Genomic DNA, 22,810 nt, shown 5'->3' with positions numbered 1-22,810 from the left:
CCCCTTGATGGACAACGCCCCTAGAGTCGATAATAAAATGGCTTATTTCTTTTAAGAATTATTTTTAGCAGGCAGGGTCTTTCCATTTACTTTGGGTGGTATAATTTTAACACCGATTCTCAAAGATGTAGATTTAAATCAACCAGTTAATTATAGGCCTGCAGCCAGTATTCCTTTATTTGCCAAACTATTTGAAGATTATGTGGCAGAGTTACTGTCAGATTATCTGACTAAATTTAATTGTTGTCAAAGAACACAATCAAGGTTCAGAAAACACACAACTTTATTTAAAAACGACCAGATGTGGACAAGTTTCGCCTCTCAACAGGCTGCGTCAGGGGCTTTACTTTACACTACTAGGGTCCCTTAGAGCACATACACCAAGTAGTAGATAATATAACAAGCAGCAGCACTGAATCACTCCTAGCAGCTGCAAGGGTTCTGACAGAGTTTCTCCTCCTTGATTGTGATCTGTTCTGTTCCTTGACTGCTGTGATTTACGGATCTTTGTTGCTTCTCCTCTCTTGGATTAAATTTAATTGTTTACATTCTTTATAGTTTGGTTTTAAGCCTTTTCACTCAACAGAATCAATGTTGTTGGAAATTACGACAGACGTGAAGGTGATAAAGCATGAATCCTCTTACAGTTTGATCTCATGGCAGCATTCAACACAGTTGATCATATTTTGCTATATAAATTGAGTTTTCTGAGTATTGCTTGTAAAATGTTGAATTGGATGCAAGAATTTTTGACACACAGATTTTATAGGATCAAATGAAGGTGGAAAAAGTATCTAATCACTTGCCATTCTTTTGGACATCTCTTTATCGTTGAAACCTCAGGTCAATGGTGTGATAAACGTTGTGCCTTGCTATCTGAGGGGCAGATGCACTAAAGCTAAATGAGCCTTTAATGACTCTCCAACGAGGAAAATTTGATCCGTTGCATGCATCAAAGGGCTTTTACCGAGGAAGCCAGCAGCTAACGAAAACGGAATGGAGATGAGCAATTAGTGTGAAAACCCCATTGAAACGACATGCACTAACCTTTTCCGATTGCCTTTACGCAGGAAAAAGGCAGGAAATCTAACGAGAGGTCTGGACCACTCGTTAGGACAGCTCTGTGCCAGGAAAAATCATTAAGTGAAAAAATAAACAAACTTTGAGCCAATCCCAGCGCATTAGCAGAGCTAAAAGCGCTGTGATTGGTCCAAAGGACGTCAGAAAACACATAAATAAATAAATAAAAAAAAAGGGTCGGGAGGGGGCAAGGGCGCTCATCAGGAGCGTCCTGTACGGACGGCCTTGCCTCCCCCCGCTGCTCCCCACTTTCCGCCGCTCCCCCCACCCCGAAAAAGCAAAATTCAAGCAGCCCCTGCCCCCCTCCCTTCCTCACTACTCTCTCACCTCAGCTCCGCCTCCCGACATCCTCCGTTCTGTGCCCCGCCCCCTTTTGGGGTCGTCGCCGCCATTCCCCTCCTCCATCGGGCCCCCCTCCCTCTTACCGGGCCCGTGCAGCGCCTCTCTCCTCTGTCCGAAGGCGCTGCACGGGCAAGAAGAAAGCTGATGCCTGCCTTCGCCCAGCTTCGATGGCGCGTCTTTCTCCTGCTGGGCCCGCCCCTGTCTGACGTCGGTAACCTACGTAGGTTACTGACGTCAGACAGGGGCGGGCCCAGCAGGAGAAAGACGCGCCATCGAAGCTGGGCGAAGGCAGGCATCAGCTTTCTTCTTGCCCGTGCAGCGCCTTCGGACAGAGGAGAGAGGCGCTGCACGGGCCCGGTAAGAGGGAGGGGGGCCCGATGGAGGAGGGGAATGGCGGCGACGACCCCAAAAGGGGGCGGGGCACAGAACGGAGGATGTCGGGAGGCGGAGCTGAGGTGAGAGAGTAGTGAGGAAGGGAGGGGGGCGTAGGTTACCGACGTCAGACAGGGGCGGGCCCAGCAGGAGAAAGACGCGCCATCGAAGCTGGGCGAAGGCAGGCATCAGCTTTCTTCTTGCCCGTGCAGCGCCTTCGGACAGAGGAGAGAGGCGCTGCACGGGCCCGGTAAGAGGGAGGGGGGCCCGATGGAGGAGGGGAATGGCGGCGACGACCCCAAAAGGGGGCGGGGCACAGAACGGAGGATGTCGGGAGGCGGAGCTGAGGTGAGAGAGTAGTGAGGAAGGGAGGGGGGCAGGGGCTGCTTGAATTTTGCTTTTTCGGGGTGGGGGGAGCGGCGGAAAGTGGGGAGCAGCGGGGGGGGGGGGGGCAAGGCCGTCCGTACAGGACGCTCCTGATGAGCGCCCTTGCCCCCTCCCGACCCTTTTTTTTTTATTTTTGTTTTGATTTGGGAGCCATGTGATTTGACTGTGTTTTGACTGTTTGTGGCATGCGCAGAGCAGCTAACATAACGCTTGGCTGCTCTGCGCATGATTTGGGGGCCGATTAACGATGTGTATTGTGATTCTTTGATACATTGTACGTTTCTATACCGATCTGAGCATGTGTGACTTTTTTTTTTGGTGCATTCTTCGTTTTTTAAAAATCGTTAGGGCCTTTAACGATTTTGATTTTACTACTACTACTACTATTTAGCATTTCTATAGCGCTACAAGGCATACGCAGCGCTGATTTTTTTACGTTTGCTTGATGCATCTACCCCTGAGAAACATTTCCCTATTTTAGTTCATTCCAGTGGCGTAGCTAGGGTAGTTGACACCCGGGGCCGGTCATTTTTAACACCCCCCCCCAAATCCAGTACTAGGCATACCGAGAATACAAAACACTCAGGACCTATAGCGCAATTCTACCATACCATAAGCAGTCATTTCTACAAGTCACACAAGCATCTTAATCGCTACAGTGAGCACTAGAACATCAATTCACCTATTGTAAAATGAAAACAGACAGATTAGTACAGATCGTCGATCCTGTACAGTCAATGCCAACCGAAAGCCATGTCTTTTTCACAAACATAGATACACCCTAATCCACTATAGAATAAGTAATCATAAACTTTCTATTTAGACAAAAATTAAACTGAACCCCCGATGTCAGACTCTGCATACAATGCAACACCACAGAAACAGAAAATGTCCCCTAGTACTGTGCAAAATATAAAATTTGAAAAAACTAACAAATCCGATCACCACTTTACAAATTAACAAATAGAAATAAAACAAATATAGAAAATAAAATACCATTTTATTGGACTAATACATTTAGCTTTCAGAGGCCAAAACCTCCTTCCTCAGGTCAATACAGTATAGTGCTGTTATAGTATCCTATCCTGACCTGAGGAAGGGGGTTTTGTTCTCTGAAAGTTAAGTCAAAATGTATTAAAAATTAGTCCAATAAAATGATTACCTTATTTATATGTTCTATTTATAAACATTTATTAACACATAAACACAGATACAATACTATACCCTAAAGCAAAAAAATAAAAAAATATATATTTTATTTACAGTTTGTTGTTCTGCTTTCCTCATCTTCTTTTCACTGTCTTCCTTCCATCCAGCATCTGTCTTCGCTCTTTCTCTGAAATCCAGTGTCTGCCCTCTCTAATGTCCCTTCCATCCAGTGTCTGCCCTCTCTCTCTGCTCCTTCCATCCACCATCTGCCCTCTTTCTCTCTCCCCCTTCCACCCACCATCTGCCCTTTCTCTCTGCCCCTTCGATCCGTCTGCCCTCCCTCTCCCATCCATCCAGGGTCTGCCCTCCTTCTCCCATCCATCCAGGGTCTGCCCTCCCTCATGCTACCCCCCTTCCATCCAGGGTCTGTCCCCTCTCTCTGCCCCCTCTTTTCAGCCCCCTCTTTCCACCTGCACCTACTTCCAGCCCACATCTCCCACCTGCCACCCTTTTCAGCCCCACTATCCCACCAGTCCCCAGCCCTTTTCTCCCATCAGTCCTGGGCTTCAGCCCCCAGCCACTTCTCCCTGTCCCCTTTTCAGCCCCTAGTTTCAACACCAGCCCTTTTCTCTCACCAGTCCCGAGCTTCAGCCCCAGCCAGTTCTCCCTGTCCCCTTTAAAGCCCCCAGTCCCCAGTTTCAGCCCCTGCCCCTTTTCAGCCCCTAGTTCCAGACCCCTTCTCCCATGAGCACTTCCCTCCCCAGTCCCCTTATCCCCTCTGAGCACCCCCACCCTCCCCAATCCCCTTCTCACCTCTGAGCATCCCTCCTCTGAACTCCCCCACCCCTCCCCAATCCCCTTCTCACCTCTGAGTACCCTTCTGAGCTCCCCCACCCTCCCCAATCCCCTCTGAGCACCCCCACCCCTCCCCAATCCCCATTCTCCCCTTTGAGCACCCCCACCCTCTCCAAACCCCTTCTCCCCTCTGAGCACCCCTCCTCTGAACTCCCCCACCCCCTCTCCAATCCTCATTCTCCCCTCTGAGCACCCCCACCCTCTCCAATCCCCTTCTCCCCTCTGAGCACCCCTCCTCTGAACTCCCCCACCCCCTCTCCCCTCTGAGCTCCCCCCCTGACCTAGTCCTGTCCCCCCTCCATTGAGAGCCACAGAGCCCTCTTCTCCTGCCACCGCCTGCCATTTTCTTTTTTTTTTTAATCCGTGCAGCCACGCAGGCAGCGCTTTGCGACTGCCCTGCGTGTGCTGTGAAAGAAGTAAATCGCCAGCGCTGGCTTCGGGCCTTCCCTCGATGTCCCGCCCTCTTGTGAGGTAACTTCCTATTTCCTCAAGGGCGGGATATCGAGGGAAGCCCCGAAGCCAGCGCTGGCAATTTACTTCTTTCACAGCACACGCAGGGCAGACGCGAAGCGCTGCCTGCGTGGCTGCACGGATTTAAAAAAAAAAAAAAGAAAAAGGCAGGCGGTTGCAGGAGAGAGACGCGACGGAGCACCCCCCACCCGCAGACACCCGGGGCAGACCGCCCCCACGCCCCGCAGTTGCTACGCCACTGGTTCATTCTATTATTTTATCTTCCCTAGACTATTGCAATGGTATATACTGTTTGCTATCAGCTCAACTGATTTTGAGACTACAGGTTTTACAAAACACTGCTGCGAATATGGTGTTTAACATGAAAAGATTCTATCATACCATACTTGGTTAAGTTACACTGGCTCCCTCTAGATGCTCAAATTTCTTTTAAATGAACTTGCTCGGTTTATAAAATGGTTGATGGCCTATATCCGGGGTATCTGCTAAAACTATTTTCTTTTAATGCAACTCCTACTTTTTCTAAAGTTGGAGACCATCGCCTTCTTTAATCTTTTACTGGAGTAAAATATAAAAGAACTTTACAATTATCTTTCTGTTATTAAGATGTTCATCTATGGTGCTCTTTACCTGTCACACTAAGGATAATGCCTACATACTCTTTGGAAAAATCTGAAGACTTACCTATTTCAGAAATCTTATTTGTAATGTCTAGGTAGTTTAACATTTGTATTTAGAAATAAAACAAAACATATTTGGAATCCACCTTGAACCTAATTGATGGGAGTTGGTGGAATAAAAATGTCATATCATATCATGATTTTTCTCTGATGATTATAAATCATTGCCCAGCAGTCAATTTTGTCACTAATTGACTATTGCAATTCTCTTTATTTAGGTATTTCTGTTAAATTAGCACATAGGATTCAGCTTATTCAGAATATGGGAGCAAGAATATGGGTCTAAATTTGACCATGGCTCGCCACTGTTTAGAGAACTGCACTGGCTCCCATTGTGGACCCGAATACATTTTAAGGTGGTGTGTCTGATTTTCAAAACCTTAGAAGGACGTTGCCTCAATGGATTGGTCCCTTTCATTAATTTGTTTGGTTTATTTCTAGAAAGTCGTAAATGTAATTACCTGCTTTTGGGATTCTCATTCGTTAAAAATGTTAAATATAAATCGTTAGTAACAAATCAATTTATATACTTATCAGTGAAACTCTGGAACGACCTTGCCTGAGATTCACTCTTCTATATGTTTTTTTTTACACTGCCTCATATTCTGTCTTTATTAGAAAAATTTGATCTTGGTGTTACTGAAGAATGAAATGTTATCTAACATTGTTGAGTTGCACCTAATCACAGAGTTTCAGTATGTTGCCTAGAACAATTCTTCAGCATGTTATTTTTTAAAGTTGGTGAAATCATATTTATTTCCTAAATTTTTGTAACAGGTTTTTCCCTTTGTTTTAGTGATGATTATATTAGGGTGTAATTCCTGGTTATTGCACCAGTAATTTCTTACTGTTTAGGAAACTGGAAGACTGGGCACCCAAATGGAAGATGAAATTTAATGTGGGCAAATGTAAAGTGATGCACATTGGGAAGAATAATCCAAATCATAGTTACCTGATGCTAGGGTCCACCTTGGGGGTCAGCACTCAAGAAAAATATCTGGTTGTCATTGTAGACAATACGCTGAAATCTTCTGCCCAGTATGCAGCAGTGGTCAAAAAAGCAAACAAGATGCTAGGAATTATTAGGAAATGGATAATAAATAAGACAGAGAATATTATAATGCCTCTTTCTCACTCCATGGTGTGATCTCACCTTGAGTACTGTGTTCAGTTCTGGACACCGTATCTCAAAAAAGATATAGCAGAAGGTTGAAAGAAGAGCAGTCAAATTGAAAAAGGGGATGGAACTTCTCTCATATACGTAAAGGCTGAAGAGGTTAGGGCTCTTCAGCTTGGAAAAGAGATGGCTGAGGGGAGATACAACTGAGGTCTACAAAATCCTGAGTGGAGTAGAACAAGAAGAAGTGAATCAATTTTTTACTCTTTCAAAAAGTACAAAGACTAAGGGACGCTCAATGAATTTACAAGGAAATACTTTTAAAACAAATAGGAGGAAATATTTTTTCACTCAACAAATAATTAAGCTCTGGAACTCTTTGCCAGATGATGCAGTAGCAGCAGTTTTAAAAAGGTTTGGACACGTTCCTGGAGAAAAAGTCCATAGTCTGCTATTGAAATAGACACAGGGAAGCCACTGCTTGCCCTAGGATTGGTAGCATGGAATGTTGCTCTTATTTGGGTTTCTGCCAGGTACTTGTGACCTGGATTGGCCACTGTTGGAAGCAGGATACTGGGCTAGATGGACCATTGATCTGACCCAGTATGATTATTCTTATGTTCTTTTGTTATCCTGCTTTGAACCTTATTAAGGGATTAGGCGGGTAATAAGTCCCTCCAATATAAGGTAAGATACAACTTCTCACCAACTGGGAGATAATCAAACATGTGACACTCAGTGCAAAAAACTGGATAGCCCCCATCTCACCGCTGGACTGCCTGCATCTTATTATTGGTGATTTCTTAATTAAGTTGCTAATGGCGTGGGAATATGTAAACTAAAGTCCATTAAGATTGCTAGTTATATGCTAGGCTATGCTAATATTATTATTTTTAATGTTATTAGTAGGTACCCCTCTGTGGATCTAAGTAGGCTATATTTCTAAGAGCTAATTACTAGCTGATAGAGATGCCCTAATTAAATTTGTAACCCCCTAATTGGTTCAAGAGTCTATAAATCAAAGATCAGGCCAGGGATGGAAGGAGCTGGGGTGGGTGGGCAGGAATTAAAGTCTAAACTGAGTCTTCCTGTGCCTATTAGCTGTGCTTTATACCAATACTATACTAACTTTAAAATAGCCCCCTTAAACGCTAGTTTATGGAACAGTACTAGAGACTTTATATGCTAAGAAAACTATTCCTTACTCTTTTGCTAAGTGAGCAGAGTAACTTAAAATAAAGTCCCTGAGGTGCCCTATTTAACTCTAAATCTACCTTTCTCCAAGTTTAAAAACAATTTCCCAGCAAATTCTTACCAATGAAGATTTCTCCCTCTTTGGAATCCTTTCACAGCACCTCTTCTGGACTGAGGGGAACTCAGCCCTGTCTTACTTATGTGCTTGTGCTTCCTTGACAATTCACATTGCAATCAGTATTCCAGTAGGACCCTTTTGAACCTTTTTCTTTAATCAGTCACTGTGGTTTGATTGACAGATAACTGAGCACAGTGTTAATCTTGAGGCCTAAAAATAAAACTCTTGCAAAAAAGGTTCTCTGTAAAGGTTACTTTCTCTAGCAAATAATTTTAAGTAGACATTCACATGAATGACCCTAGCTTGCTTTCTGTTTGTACTGATAGAAATGCCTTTGAAATGGCTAAAGTTACAAATGTCTAAACTGAGGCTTCCTGTGCCTATTAGCTGTGTGATGTTGGAGTAGTAGCCTAATGGTTAATGTAGCAGCCTGAGAACAAGGAGAACTGGGTTTGATTCCCACTGCAGCCCTTTGTGACTCTGGGTAAGTCATGTATCCCTCTATTGCCCCAGGCACAAAATAAGTACCTGTATATAATATGCTTTGATTGTAACCACAGAAAGGTGGTTTATCAATCCCATCTCCTTTCCTTTCCTTTTCTTTTTTTGCATCATTGTAATGTTTTTGCTGGGTGTGACTTCTTGAAATTATTTTATTTCTTCTGCCATTCCTTTCCTCTAGTTTAAATGCCTGTCCACATATTGATTGAATTTCTCAGTTAGGATCCTTTTGCCTGCCACAGAAAGATGCAGCCCATCATTACAGTACAGCCTCTTCTGCTTCCATGTATTTCCCCAGTTACCTATATATATGAAACCTTCTTATTTACACCTGATTTGGAGAAAAGTGTTGAAGCTGTTTGTGCAATGTGGCCTCTCATCTATATTGTGTATTTGTTTAAGACTTTCTGCTTGATAGTCAAAGCAATTTAAGGGAGCAGGAGAGGCTCCTACCTGCTTAAATTGCTTGGAACTGGCTAACTGCTGATATTCAGCAGCACTTAACCAAGCAGTGCTGCTGAATACCAGCACTAATCATCTATTTCGGAGATGGGCCACATAGGTGCATTATGGGAGCGGAGGCAGAGAAGAGCTGGGAATTATGCAGGTGTCAGCAACATTCAGCTCTAGCACCTGCATAGCTAACCTTGTATGTAGGACCGTTTAAAAAGAAGTCCTAAATTTTCCTGGTTAGGTATGCAAGTGGCGGCACTGAATATCAGCCAGCATCCACATAATTTCTGGTACCAGCCACTATGTCTCTAATGTCCTCCCCTCTGTCCTTCCCACCCCCCCACAAGGCAAGACCCATCTCACCCTCTTGACAAGACAAGACTCTTCCCACCCACCAAACCAGAACCCCCCCCCCCCGGGATTCCCGCGGGGAAGGAAGCAGTTCTGTGGGGTTCCCGTGGGGATGGAAGCAGTTCCTGTGGGGTTCCGATGAGGATGGAAGCAGTTCTGTGGGGTTCCCGTGGAAGTGTAAGCTGCACCTGCACCAGCCTCTCATCTACTGAGTACCTAGTTCTTTGAGTGCTGTCTCCTCCTCCTCCTCCTCGTCTTCCTTGCTTTAACAGCACAAATGTGGAAAGTCTTCCATTAAGGAGGTGGTAAAGACACAAATGATGACGGAATTCAAAAAGGCATGGGATGAACACAGAGGATCTCTAATTAGAAAATGGAAGTTCTAAAAAAACTAATCTTAAATGGCTGCATGTGTGTGGATGTGTCAAGTGATGCTTAGATGGCGACTCTGGCTGTGATGAACTAGGGCTGATACCGGGCAGACTTGTATGGTCTGTGTCTCATACATGGCAATCTGGTTTAGGATGGGCTGGAAAGGGCTTAGACAGCAACTTCAGTGGCTGGAACATAAGGACTGCTGGACATATTTTTACGGTCTGTGTCCCACAAATGAGAAGACAAATAGACTTGAGTGGGTTTCAACGGCAACTCCAGCAGTTGGAACATAAGGATAGGGCCAGATAGACTTCTATGGTCTATGTTCCAGAAACACGAAAGAAAGACCATAATCAAGTATATAATATCACACTCGTTGATTTTTTTTTCCTTTTCATTTTTATTGGGACAGAATTAAACAGAGTTACAAGCTTTTGTGTACAACGTTGACCAACCATGATGTTACAGAACCAAACAACATCTCTATTAAGGTCTAGACTTGTTTTTCCCCTTCCCCCCCCCCCTCCCAAAAACGTGCCCACCCAACTCAACCTATCCATTCCCTTACCCTCCTCCCCTCATAGGTTCAGAATGCGACTTCGGGCAGTAGGGGTAAGCGTGTCCCAAAAGGGTGCCCAAGTGGCACAGAAGCTGTCTCCCTTGTTGGATGCCAAGTCTTTTATTTTCCGTTTCTCCAATGAGCACATCTGAATCATAGCTATACGCCACTGTCCCAGGGAGGGACTGTCTGCACTCCTCCACAGCTGTAATAGTGTTCTTTTACCAATCAGAACAGTGCGCTTTAAAAAAGCTTTCATTTTCGCTGGCATACACTCTGCACTGGCAAATAATTGTCCTGGGGCTATCTTCCATCTTGTGCGCCAACAGGTAGAGACCTGCAGTCCCACTTCCTTCCAGAATTTTTGCACCCCGGGGCATGCCCAAAACATGTGTCCCAGGTGCGCTCCGGAAGCCCCACATTTTGGGCAGGAATCCACGTCCGCTATTGTTGCTCTCCAGGCTCTATACGGTGAGATATACAGCCTCAGTAGAAATTTTAGCTGGATCTCTTGCCAGGCTACGTTCTCTGTGAGCTTAAACACAGATAACAACTGTCTGTGTAATTGCTCCTCCTGGAGATTAAGTCCCAGTTCAGTATTCCATTGTGCAATTATTTTGGAAAAGTCAAAGTCCGGTAATGATTCTCTTATGGAAGAGTGAAAGTATCTCAATGGGACTCTTTGTTGGGCCTCCAGACCCAATAATTCAGTAAGTTTGTCCCCTACCTCTGCGATCAGGGATTGTTTGGGCAGAGAGGCAACATAATGTCTCAGCTGGTAATATGCGAATTCGTCTGATTGGTCAATATGAAATTCTGTACATATATCCTGCAAAGATTTCATTTCCCCCTGGTCCGTTACAACATGAAACAGGTAAGTTATCCCATGTACCTCCCAAACCTGAAATATCACAGATGTGTCTCCTACTGGAAAGTCTGGGTTTCCTCTGACCGACAGAAGCGGGGAGTTTTTACTATCTAAGGAGAGGAACCTGGTCACCCATTTCCAGGTCTGTTTTAGTGGTTGAAATATAAATCTGGCCTGGCCTAGGTTATCTCCCCGATGTCCCCTCCCGTGCACCCAACTTGCAAAATGGGTCCTCCCAAGCATCTGTGCTTCTGTTATCATGCAAGAAAAGTGAGATGTGGAACGAAACTAATCCGACAAATGCCTTAGGTTGCTGGAAATGGAAAAAACCGCAAATTTTGGAGACCTAGCCCTCCCTTTGCCCTGGGCAATTGTGCCCTTTTTATGTTCAGACGAGCCCTCTTCCCATTCCATAGGTATCCATTTAATCTTTTATGTAACCATTGTTCATCTCTCCGTAATAGATATAGAGGAAGCGTTTGAAACATATATATCCACATGGGAAAAAGGATCAAATTGTATAATGCTACCCTTCCTAAAAGAGACAACGGTAGAACTTGCCAATTTTTCAAAGTCTCTGCTATCTTGACCTTCAATGGTTCAATGTTTAAAGTATACAACCTGGCTAAATCTGTGGGAATCTTCACTCCCAAATAGGTAATGAAGTCCGATGCCCATTTTAGCGGGAAATATCCCACCCACTGGGCCTTAGTTGCAGGGAATAAGGGTAATGCCTCCAATTTCTGCAAATTTAGCCTAAAGCCGGAGTAAAACCCAAACTCATCCACCACAGAGAGTAATTTATAGAGCGATTGTTGGGGGGAGGTGAGTGTTAACAACAGGTCGTCCGCATAGGCCAATATCTTGACACTCTGGGATGGCAATTCTACACCCTCTATGTCTGGGTCTTTCACGATAGTACGTATTAAGGGCTCTAGATAGAGAAGGAATAATAAAGGTGAAAGTGGGCAGCCTTGTCTGACCCCTGCTTGAATTTTAAAGGAAGGGGAAACAAATGAGTTAATTAATAACTTCGCTGTGGGACCCTCATAAAGAGCCTGAAGTGCTTCTATAAACCAGCCCTCCACCCCCACAAATTTTAAGACTTCAAACATGTAATCCCAATGTACTTTATCAAACGCTTTCTCAGCGTCTAGGCCTACCATCAGTAAAGGCTGTTCTAGTGTGTGACAGTGGGCCACAGCCAACAATAGTTTATGTACATTTAAGGTGGAGTGTCTACCTTTTACAAAGCTCACCTGGGCCGGACTTATTAGCCCTGGTAGATAGGGTGCGAGTTGTGCTGCCATTGCCCTTGTTAGAATTTTTAAATCTGAATTCATCAATGATATCAGCCTATAGGACGTCACCTGATTGCTGGGTTTTCCCGGTTTTGAAATCAGAGTAATTAAAGCTGTATTTACCGCTTGTGGAAAAAAGCCCCTCTGCACCACAGCCTCGAAAAAGTCTGAGAGATACCCCCCAACCTGTGGTGGCAGTAGCTTATAGTATTCGTTGGGAAGCCCATCAGGGCCTGGTGTGGACCCCAGTGGGAGCAATTTTATTACCTGCTGTATCTCTTGTACTGTCATTGGTTTTCCCAGTCGTTCCCTAGCTAACTGGGGTAGCTTTGGGATGCCCGAGTCCTCCAGATAATCTAGTAATTCAGGGCCTTCCCCTTGTGGTTCCTTTTGAAAAGGTTTTGGCAAAGTAGTCATAGAATATTCTAGAGATTCCCTCTTGGGAAGACACTTTGTCGCCTTTGTTATCTAGCACCTCCGTAATTAAAGGTCTCGTCCCCCGGTGTTTAACAATGTTTGCAAGGAGCCAGCCAGATTTATTTCCAAACCTCTGAAAATTTAATTTCCCATACATTAACTGTTTTTTTTGTCTGTGCATGTATTGCAGTATTCAGTGCCGCTAATGTGGCCGCTAGATTGCTTTGATTCTGTAGGGATGGTTGCCTGATACTAGTTTGTTTCAGTTTTTTATATTCCTTCTCTAACCTCAGTATGGTTCCCACCTGCTTTTTCGCTTGCATGCACACATATGCAATGACACCCCCCCCCCCCCCCAAAGGAGTGCTTTGGATGCTTCCCACAACAGAATGGGTGAAGTACATGAACTTTCATTGTTGTTCAGATATTGATCCCATAAATTAACCAAATGAGTCCTAAAGTGGGTATCACCGTACAAGTGTGCAGGGAATCTCCATCTAGCTCCCAGTGTTCCGGGCAAAGTAAACTCTAGGTCAATCCAAACCATAGAATGGTCAGATACTGCTAATGGGCCAATATCTGCTCCCTTGACCTTAAAGAACCAAGATTGGTTTATCAATACATAATCAATTCTAGACCAGGTTTTGTGCGCTTTAGATAAGTGAGTAAAATCTCTAACTGTAGGATTCAGTGTTCTCCAAACATCTATAAGGTTAAGAGCCCTGCTCATATGTAAAAGGACCTGCTGCGATCCCGAAGTTACTGTTCCACTGTTCCTGGCACTTGATCTATCTTTCCCAGGGTCCATCACCTGATTGAAATCCCCACCCCATATCCAAGGGGCGTCTGCATAACGGTATCCCAACGCCGTCAAGTCTTCAAAAAACCGTGTGGCAGGGTCGTTTGGGCCATACACGGAACAGAGATAAAAGGGAAGTCCATGAAGAACAACATGGAGCAATAATATCCGTCCCTCTTTATCCTTATAGATCAACTTAGCCTTACAAGGTAGACCCCGTCTAATTAAGATCGCTACTCCCCTGCGGCCATTTCCAGCTGAAGAATAGTAACATTCTCCAACCCACTGTCGGGTTAGTTTCTCGTGCTCTGCATCCGACAATTTAGTCTCCTGCAGACACGCTATATCCACTTTATGTCGTTTTAATTGTGTTAAAATTTTTGTTCGCTTTACTTGGGAAGAGATACCGGAAACATTCCACGAGATTATACGTTTTATAGCACTACTCTTCATATAATGTCCCGCTCATGTGATGTGTTGATACCCTGTTACGTGCCACCCAGGAGCCCAGCCCCTCCCAGTGGCTTTCTCTATTCTTGTCCCCCACCTGTCCTCGTCTAAAACTGTACAGTACCTCCTGAATCCACCCTCTCCATGTCCACCCCCCAAATAGACCCCTCCCCCCCATGCCTCCCTCTAGATCCCTTACAAACCCTCCCCTACCCTTCCCCACTATTATGCTACTTCCCATATAGGGTTAGAATCACTATTTATGCTCGAGGCCCCCCAGCCCCCACCTACAGTGCCATACAGTCGACATAACACATTTTCAAACATACTTTAAACCCCAGCCTTATAACCTTAACAGATCACCGCTTTAAAGTCCAGATTCTTCTCTTGCTGTAGCTTCATTCTCCACTCCTCCCAGGACTTGCAGTAGCATGTCCATTATTTGTTTCCAGGATTTTCACCATTTCCATGGCGGCAGCCACTGTTTCAAAGGCCTCCCATCTTCCTTTGTGTTTAATTTTCAGAGTCGCAGGGTATATCAGCATAAAGTTTTCTTTTGCCTTATATAGACGACGACAGATTGGGGTAAATTGTTTCCTTCGCTCTTGCAGCGATGCGGAATAATCCTGAAAAATACGGATCAGGTGCCCCTCAAACTTGGTGTCATTTAGTTTCAGGCGATATCCCCGTAGGATCTCCGTTTTATGTATATAGTTATGCAGTTTTAGGATCACTATTCGGGGAGATGAACGGCCATCTTGTTTCCTGCCCACGTGGTGTATTCTCTCTATGCATAATGGCCCCGCATGATCCGAGGTAGCGAACTCCTCCTTCAGCCATCTTGCCACCACTGTTTCCAGCACCGAGTCACTCACAGATTCCGGAAAGCCAACCAATCTCAGGTTTGCCCGTCGCGACCTATTTTCGAGGTCGTCTAACTTGGCAGTGACCTCATTTAACTTCTCTGTGAGTTGTTTGAATTTCTCTGGCACCGGCAATGAGGAATCCTCCAGCTCCGATACCCTGCGCTCCAGTTCTCCGGTACGTTGCGTGGTCTCAGTCAACAAGGATTCAAAACTAACAAATTGAGTGGTTAGTTTTTCCAATTTTACCTCTAGCGTTTTCTCCATAACCTCCGTGAGTTGTAATAATTGCTCTGAAGAAAATTTCTGTTCAAGCGGTTCTGGGCGCTGTTCCGTGGCGTACTCGGCGCCCTTCACTTTTTCTTTCTCCTTTTTGGCAGTTTTCCCCACCATCTTTTTCGCGGGTGTCTCTACAAATTTGTCCATTTGTACTGCCAGTCACTGATTCCATGTGCTGGAGTCCCGTTTGGCAAAAATGTTTTAAGTTTTCAGATGCGGAAGGCTGCGGGGCCTCGGAGAGCAGAGTAGGCACGTCTTGCTCTCTCTACAGCATCATGTGACTCCCACACTCGTTGATTTAATCATGAATTGATAATGTGTGACTTTTGGGCAGACTGGATAGACCGTTCAGGTCTTTATTTGCTGTCACTTACTATATTACAATTAATCCTCTTTGCTCCCGGGCTGATGCGCAGACCTCAGCTCTGACACAGGCATGAGCATCGGATGTCACCTGACCTACTGGCGCGTGCATGTGGTGACCTCTCAGCACACAGTGCCAGTAAATCAGAGACAAATCTTACATGTGCACACCAGAGTGTTCCAAATTTCAACTTCCATTCCTTCCTTGCCTACAGTGCTGTGGCTCAAATCCAGAGAGAGACTGAGGGAACTGACCGGAATTTTATTTTATGTACCATTGAATTCTTACAGGGATGGATGGGGATGGGTTAAATTCTTGTGGGGATGGGTGGGGACGGGTAAGATTCCAGCAGGGACGGGCGGGGATGGGTAAGATTTCTGTCCCCGTGCAACTCTCTAATCCAGACTCTCCCCTCCCATCAACCCCCATTCAGAATAGCTTCCCCTCTGGAGCATACATGAATTCCTGGATGATCCAGCAGAGCAATGGGGGCAGGAGGGAACCCAACTCACTCCTACTCCTAAACACAAAAACACAGAAAAATGTAGGCAGAGAGAGACCATCCTGCTTATTTTCGAACGAGAAGGCCGGCCATCTTCCGAAACAAATCGGGAGATGGCCGGCCATCTCCTAAACCCGGCCAAATCGGTATAATCGAAAGCTGATTTTAGCCGGCTTCAACTGCTTTCCGTTGTAGGGCCGGCCAAACTTCAAGGGGGAGTTTCGGCAGGGTACGGAAGGTGGGACGTGGGCGTGGTAAAGAGATGGCCGGCTTCGGCCGATAATGGAAAAAAGAAGGCCGGATCTGACGAGCACTTGGCCGGCTTCACTTGGTCCATTTATTTTTAGGACCAAGCCTCAAAAAAGTGTTCCAACTGAGCAGATGACCACCGGAGGGAATTGGGGATTACCTCCCCTTACTCCCCCAGTGGTCACCAACCTCCTCCCACCCAAAAAAAAAATTAAAAATCATTTTTTTGCCAGCCTCTATGCCAGCCTCAAATGTCATACCCAGCTCCATGACAGCAGTATGCAGGTCCCTGGAGCAGTTTTTAGTGGGTGCAGTGCACTTCAGGCAGGTGGACCCAGGCCCATCCCCCCCCTACCTGTTACACTTGTGGAGGTAAATGGGAGCCCTCCAACCCCCCCCCCCCAAAACCCACTGTACCCACATCTAGGTGCCCCCCTTCATCTCTAAGGGCTATGGTAGTGGTGTACAGTTGTGAGGAGTAGGATTTGAGGAGATTTGGGGGGCTCAGCCTGCTTATCCGACATTGCTGCATGGATGTCCAAACGCCACCTGAAACTGAACATGGCCAAGACCGAGCTCATTGTCTTTCCACCCAAACTCACTTCTCCTCTCCCTCCACTCTCTATTTCAGTCGACAACACCCTCATCCTCCCCATCTCATCTGCCCGCAACCTCGGAGTCATCTTCAACTCCTCCCTCTCCTTCTCTGCCCATATCCAGCAGACAGCCAAGACCTGTCGCTTCTTTCTCTATAACATCAGCAAAATTCGCCCCTTCCTCTCTGAGCACACCACCCGAACTCTCATCCACTCTCTCATCACCTCTCGCCTTGACTACTGCAACCTACTCCTCACTGGCCTCCCACTTAACCATCTATCCCCCCTTCAATCCATTCAGAACTCTGCTGCGCGTCTTCTCTTCCACCTAGACCGATATACTCATATTACCCCTCTCCTCAAGTCACTTCACTGGCTTCCGATCAGGTACCGCATACAGTTCAAGCTTCTCCTACTTACCTACAAATGCACTCAATCTGCAGCCCCTCATTACCTCTCTACCCTCATCTCCCCCTATGCTCCTACCCATAGCCTCCGCTCACAGGACAAATCCCTCCTCTCAGTACCCTTCTCCACCACTGCCAACTCCAGGCTCCGCCCTTTCTGCCTCGCCTCACCCTATGCTTGGAATAAACTCCCTGAGCCCATACGCCAAGACCCTCCCTGCCCATCTTCAAATCCTTGCTCAAAGTCCACCTCTTCAATGTCGCTTTTGGCACCTAACCATTGTACCTCTATCCAGGAAATCTAGACTGCCCCCAATTTGATTGACTGCACTTTTTTGTCCTTTAGATTGTAAGCTCCTTTGAGCAGGGACTGTCCTTCTTTGTTAGATTGTACAGCGCTGCGTAACCCTGGTAGCGCTTTAGAAATGTTAAATAGTAGTAGTAGTAGTAGTAAGGTAAGGGAGGTATGCACCTGGGAGCAATTTTTGAAGTCCACTGCAGTGCCCTCTAGGGTGCCCAGTTGGTGTCCTGGCATGTGAGGGGGACCAGTGCACTACAAATGCTGGCTCCTCCCATGAGCAAATGCCTTGGATTTGGCCGGGTTTGAGATCGCCGGCATTAGTTTCCATTATCGCTGAAAACCAATGCCGGCCATCTCTAAAGCCGGCCCAAATGTTGAAATTTGGCAGGCTCCGACCGTATTATTGAAACAAAAGATGGCTGGCCATCTTGTTTCGATAATATGGTCGGGATGCCGCTTTACGGGGCCGGCCTTGAAGATGGCCGCCCTTATAGATGGCTGGCCCAGTTTGATTATGCCCCTCCATATGGCCTAATCAGTCTGCCGATCCTTGTTATCTACTCTCCCAATCACTCCCTTAGAGATCCTATGTACTTGTCCCAAGCTCTCTTGAATTCAGATACTGTTTTTGTCTCAACCACTTTCACTGGGAAGCCATTCCATGAATTCACCACCTTTTCCGTGAAGAAGTATTTCCTCAGGTTACTTCTCAGTATATCCTCTTTCACCTTCATCCTATGCCTCCTTGTTCCAAAGCTTCCTTTCAGTTGAAAGAGACTTGTGTCCTATGCATTTATGCCACATAGGAATTTAAATGTCTCTATCATATCTCCCCTCTCACACCTTTCTTCCAAAGTATACACATTGAGATCTTTAAGTCTGTTCCCACATGCTTTATGTTGAAGACCACTGTCCATTTTAGTAGCCTCTCTCTGGACCGACTCCATCCTGTTTATAGCTTTTTGAAGGTGTGGTCTCCAGAATTGTACACCATATTATAAATGAGGTCTCATCAGAGGCTTATACAGGGACATCATTACCTCCTTTTTCCTATGCACCAGAGCATCCATCTACCTTTCACCATCACCTTTTCTACCTGTTTGGCCACCTTAAGATCATCTTATATGATCACACCCAAGTCCTGGCTCGTCCTTCGTGCACAAAAGTTCTTCACTCCCTGTCACAAAATGCCTAGGCACCTGCCTGGGGTTACCCCACGGCCACTTACAGGGTCTATCCCCAGCACATCTCAGGTCCACCTGCACCTGCTGCTTGTGCTCTACACTAGCACCCTCCTCCCACCAACTGGGTCACAACTGCCTCTGGGCGAGTCTTTTGCGCTCAAATTATTCTCAGTGATTTTTAGGTTACTAGGGTCACACTCCCAGTGGTCCCACAGTTCCCAGAAAGCACTCACAAACCCAATACACAAATCACCAGGATTGTTTATCAGTCCAGAAAGGAAGAACAAAAAAACAAACAATTGTGTTTATTCGCGGAACAGTGGACAAAAATGTGAAATTTGCAAACAATAACAGGTAACTGAAATATGGTTCAATTAGAAAACTAACTAAAACATTTGCAAACTGTCTAAACAGTACCTGGGAAGATCAGGACATATATTGGTTCACAGAGCCTTAGCCAAAAGATCTGTCTCTTTCTTCTTCCAGGCTAAAACTGAAGCAACAGTCAGCACTACTGGGTAATTTCAAACTCCAGGCCAATCGGAGCCCAGTCTACAAGTTTTAAACATATACTGCTGCTTGTTTCCTGCTTGTGTTAAAGTAAAAGAACACTCAGGGGTCCTTTTACTAAGCCACGTACGCATCTACGTGTGCCCCATGTGCGACAAAATGAAGTTACCGCCCAACTACCACGTGGCTCTTGCAGTAATTTCATTTTTGGCAAACATCAGAATTTTTTTTTCGGACGCACGAAGCGGACGTGCGCCAAGTGGCATCTGACGCGTGTAGGTCCTTACCACCCAAATTCTTAACCGCTAGGTCTATGGCTGGTGGTAAGGTCAGAGACCCAAAAAGACGCACAGCAATTTTGATTTTGTTGCACGTCCATTTTCAGGGGGGGGGGGGGGGGGGGGGGGAAGAGGCCTTTTTTACAGAAGCGTGAAAAATGATTCTGCGTGCGCCCAAAACCCGTGCCTACACTACCGTAAGCCACTTTTCAGCGTGCCTTTGGAAAAGGACCCCTCAATTCCCTATAACTTTAAACATAAATATACACCATCTGCTGGCCAAATAGGAGAATTACACTTCAGGCATAATTAAAACGGGGAAATATCTAATACATTTTACAGGCTTAAAACACACTATTTCTTCACACTCCTCTAAACTGTACCATTCCTTCAGGATTTTGCAGCCCAAATGCATGACCCTGCACTTTTTAGCATTATATCTAAGCTGCCAAATTCCAGACCATTCCTCTAGCTTCACTGTCCTTCCTCATGTTATCCACACCATCAGGGACGTCTACCTTATTGCAGATTTTGGTTTCATCCACAAAAAGGCAAACCTTACCAGGCAGCCAATCAGCAATATTGCTTAGAAAAATGTTAAAAAGAACCAGCCCAAGAATCGAACCTTGCAGCACACTACTGGTAACATCCTTTTCCTCAGAATGAGTTCCATTTACCACTACCCTCTGTCACCTTCCACTTAACTAGTTCCTAACCCAGATAGTCACTTTAGGGCCCATACCGAGGGCACTCAGTTTATTTATTAGTCATCTATGTGGAACTGTGCCAAAGGCTTTGCTAAAATCTAAATACACCATACCTAGCACTCTCCCTCAATCCAACTCTCTAGTCACACAGTCAAAGAAATTAACCAGATTTGTCTGACAAGACCTGCCTGTGAAAACATGTTGCCTCAGGTCCTGTAATCCACTGGATTCCAAAAACTTTACTATTCTCTATTTTAAAAGTATTTCCATTAATTTACTTACCACAGAAATCAGACTTATTGGCCTGTAGTTCCCAACCTCTTCCTTTTTGTGGAAAGGGACCATGGTCCATGGTTAAAAGAGCCATCACAATCTATAGCAGTAGTCTTGCACTAGTGATAGTACCATGAAACTACTGCTAGAGGTCACAGTGGCCATTTTGACCATGGAGTCAGTAGGGGAAGGAGTGAGAGAGTTACCTCCTACTCCCACACCCCACTGGACCACCAAGGAGTTCAGGTAGGTCCAGGGGGGAGACTATTCTGACCGGGGGTGGGGGTCTGGATCTGTGAATCGAGAAGCTGGGAGGGGGTTTTATCTTATCAGAAGGGGGAGAGAGGTGTCTGAACCTTGCTGGGGGTAGGGCATCTTGCCTTGCTTGGGGGGGGGGGGTCTTGCTTTGTCAAGAAAAGGGGTTCTGGACCTTGCTTGGAGGGAGTTTTTCTTTGTTGGGGGAGAGGGCTCCGGACATGGACACAGGATTTATGCAGGTCCCAGCCGACATTCAATCGGAACTTGTACAACAGAACTGCTCACCAAACAAATGAAGTGTAAGAAATTTTAGAATAAAAATGTATACACATTGCTAGCCTTGCACTATTATCTATGTATGTCCAGCTTAACTGAAAGGATCAGGGAGCATAAATGTGATAGCTTTATTCAGAACAATCACCTGTTTAATTGGAACAGCACGGCCACTTCCACTGTTGTCACGACTGTCCAGGCTCCTCTTCTCTGTATCGCTCCCTCTGCGGTTCTGCAATAGTAATAATAAAAAAGGAAGTATCCACTGCACATTCTCTAGCACAATAGCCAAGACTGGTATCCTTGAGCTAGTTTGTTTAGTTACTAATATAAGATTGTAAGCTGTTCCAAGAAAGAACTTGAAAGCTATTCAATCTGTCCTGTTCACAATGGTAGAAAACTGATGGCATGTGGTGAACAAAGTATAATTACATACCATTACAGCCAAAAGAAGCAAGAATTGGACTAAGGTTATTTGAGAGTTTTACTTGAGACAGCCTAGCAATAAATAAGCCCATGAAAAGGCCTGGCTAAAACCATTAGGCAGTGTAGGTTACAGCCAAGAGTGGCAGCTTCTGGGGGGCAGCAAAGAACAGCTGCAGTCAAAGCAAAATGATAGGTCTTGACAGCCACACAAACTCAAAGAAGAACTTTTATGTGTTTTTACAGGATTGTTTTAGAAATGATGGTATTGAGATGATCATGATTGTTTTTAACTAAACAAGGTTGCTCCCTCTCTCCACTATTGTTTAATTTAGCATTAGAACCCCTTGCAATCTCCATACGGGCCAATCAGAATATAACAGGTGTTGAATTACGTGATGAATCATTTAAGTTATACATCTATGCAGACGACATATTAATGTATGTAACCACTGATTCTATCCCTCATATACTTAATACCATTAATGCATTTTCCAATATCTCAGGTTATAAAGTTAAATGGTCAAAGTCTGCTGTTATGCCACTTTCAAAGTGCTACTTAAAGTTTGTACTGAGATCCAATGTTGCTCAATACCCATTTACTTGGGAGCTCAATAGCTAGCTTAAAGTATCTAGGCATAAAGTATGACATCACTTCGGAGAATACTTTAAAAATGAATGAATCTAAAATCCTACAAATTACTATTTACTAACTTCATGGAGCAAGTTGTTTTTGTCTTGGTGGGGTAAAATTGAAGCTATTAAAATGGTGCTAGCACCGAAACTTAATTATATTTTCAGTATGGTTCCCATCCTATTTAGGAATGCACTTTATAAAAAGCTGAATGTGTTAATTTCTAAATTTCTTTGGAAATCTTCTGTGCCTCGGATCTCTCTTAAAAAACTTCTACTTCCCAAAAGCCTCGGGGGTTTAAATGTACCAGATTTTAAGCTTTATCATTTGGCCTTTCAGGTGTCTCAGACCAAACAATGGTACTCATCTTTCTCAACTGATACCCCCAGATGGGTAATTTTCAAAGGAGAACAAATATTTCCTCTACCATTGAATCTACTTCCAACCATGAACAGATTCTGATATGCTCCACATCATCTGGTGATAAAGAACTCAGCACGCTCAGTAAACTCTGTGTGTTCTCTCTTAAAGTTTAAATGGTCAAACTCTGTTGATATTTCTATAAGGTATAACTCTATGTTTTTGCTCAAAGCCTCTCCTAGTCTCAGCAAAATATGGTACTTCGCTAATATTTGGTCAGCAATGCATTTATTGTCAGGTGTTAATGTTATTCCTTTTCAGGATTTTAGTGCTCGTCACAACATTCCTCACTCGCACAGAACTTTTTGGGAACATCTGACTCAGATCATTGAACGTCTCTATCCTGTATCACCAGATCGTCAATCCACTGTCTCCAGTTTCAGCAATCTTTGTCAATCCCTCATGAGCCCAAAGTCTGCATCTAAATTGTATAAACTTATGCAATTGTTG

The 22,810-nt window shown here is 45.0% G+C and overlaps 1 protein-coding gene across 1 annotated transcript in view; it reads right to left on the bottom strand.

Annotated features, from left to right (window-relative positions):
- Nucleotides 1–22,810, bottom strand: part of AGAP2 (ArfGAP with GTPase domain, ankyrin repeat and PH domain 2) — a 503,122-nt gene that overhangs the window by 211,097 nt on the left and 269,215 nt on the right. The window contains exon 9 of the mRNA XM_030196588.1: nucleotides 21,032–21,115. Within this exon, the coding sequence (XP_030052448.1) occupies nucleotides 21,032–21,115 (84 nt within the window). The remainder of the gene's footprint in view (nucleotides 1–21,031; nucleotides 21,116–22,810) is intronic.

This window comes from Microcaecilia unicolor, chromosome 3 (assembly GCF_901765095.1).
Source record: "Microcaecilia unicolor chromosome 3, aMicUni1.1, whole genome shotgun sequence".
Classification (NCBI taxonomy): Eukaryota; Metazoa; Chordata; class Amphibia; order Gymnophiona; family Siphonopidae; genus Microcaecilia; species Microcaecilia unicolor.
The sequence above is the reverse complement of the archived record's forward strand: the minus strand, read 5'-3'. Positions and strand labels throughout refer to the sequence as shown.